General features: G+C 53.7%; 1 protein-coding gene across 1 annotated transcript; it reads right to left on the reverse strand.

Annotated features, from left to right (window-relative positions):
• LOC104748942 lies at window positions 269-682 on the reverse strand. The gene has a single exon (XM_010470513.1). It carries the CDS (start codon window positions 680-682, stop codon window positions 269-271), a length of 414 nt encoding a protein of 137 aa, XP_010468815.1.

Here is a 1,154-nt window from a genome sequence, read left to right on the forward strand (position 1 = left end):
ACGTGGGGTCGATATTGAGCTTGTGGCACATGACTTCGGGGCTTATCCCCACCATGTCCTTTGTTGACCAGGCGAATGTGGAAGCCCGAGATTGCAGGAAAGCGATCAGCTTAGCCTTTATGCTTTCATCGAGTTCAGCCCCGATACCGACAGTTCGCGAGGGGTCGGAAGGGTCAATATTCGCCTGTAGGATCCGACACTCCGGAGACTTGAGGCGATCCCGCTCTGGCTTTCGGGGACCGGTGAGATGGTCCCCGCTCTGTAATTGCTATGCGGCCTCCGTCTTCCTCTGCTTCTTTTCGATAACAGAGCAGGCTCGGGCCACCCTCTGGTCGCCGTAAAGTGTGCAGATTCCTGTAGGAGTTGGGAATTTGAGGCAGAGGTGATAGGTCGATGGTACGGCCTGCATCGCATATATCCACGGTACTCCCAAAATAGCGTTGTAGATTGGTGGTGCATCAACGACTGCGAATTTAGTCTTCCGGGTTACTCCGCCAGCTCGTACTTGTAGTTTTACGTCTCCCATCGACATCTTGGCGACCCCATCATAGCCCGTCAGCGTTCGAGTTTCGGGTTTTAGTTGGTCTGGTGTGACACCCATTTTTTCTAGCGTTTGCCAACAGAGTACATTGACGGTGCTCCCAGTGTCAATCAGGACTCGTTCGACGTCAAAGTCGCCCATCANCTCGCTGCACGCTGATTGGTGGGTTCAGCGGCGGTTACTTTCCTAATCCTGTATAAATAGGATTAAGAATTTGGGAAGATCATTCTTAAAATCACAACTTCCCTAAATATTGAGAGAAAAAGATGGTGTCTACTCGATCTGCGAGGCTGAGACGGGCTCGGGAAAGGTTGGCCACTTCGTCGAGCGGTTCCAGTCGAGCCGAATCGTCAGATAACCTCTCCGCCCAAGAGGGCGTAGAGACTTTCCGAGTCCGCGCGCCTGTCCCACATGTCGATATGGCGGGTGTGGAAGGCAGCCCTGTGTGTCAGGAACTCCGAAGGTATCGAGCTCGCCGCTACAGGCTGGGGGCTCACCTTATGGCGAGGCGCCGCAGATTGGCCGAAGTCTGTCGGCTTTATCGTTTGGACGGAACTATTCGGGTCCTGAACGAAATAATCGCCGAGGGCTTCTACTTGGAGAAGTGGCGCAT

Source organism: Camelina sativa, chromosome 15 (assembly GCF_000633955.1).
Source record: "Camelina sativa cultivar DH55 chromosome 15, Cs, whole genome shotgun sequence".
Classification (NCBI taxonomy): Eukaryota; Viridiplantae; Streptophyta; class Magnoliopsida; order Brassicales; family Brassicaceae; genus Camelina; species Camelina sativa.

Coding starts and splice junctions, on each gene's coding strand:
- LOC104748942 (XM_010470513.1), bottom strand. CDS start 682: ATGGGCGACTTTGACGTCGAACGAGTCCTGATTGACACTGGGAGCACC.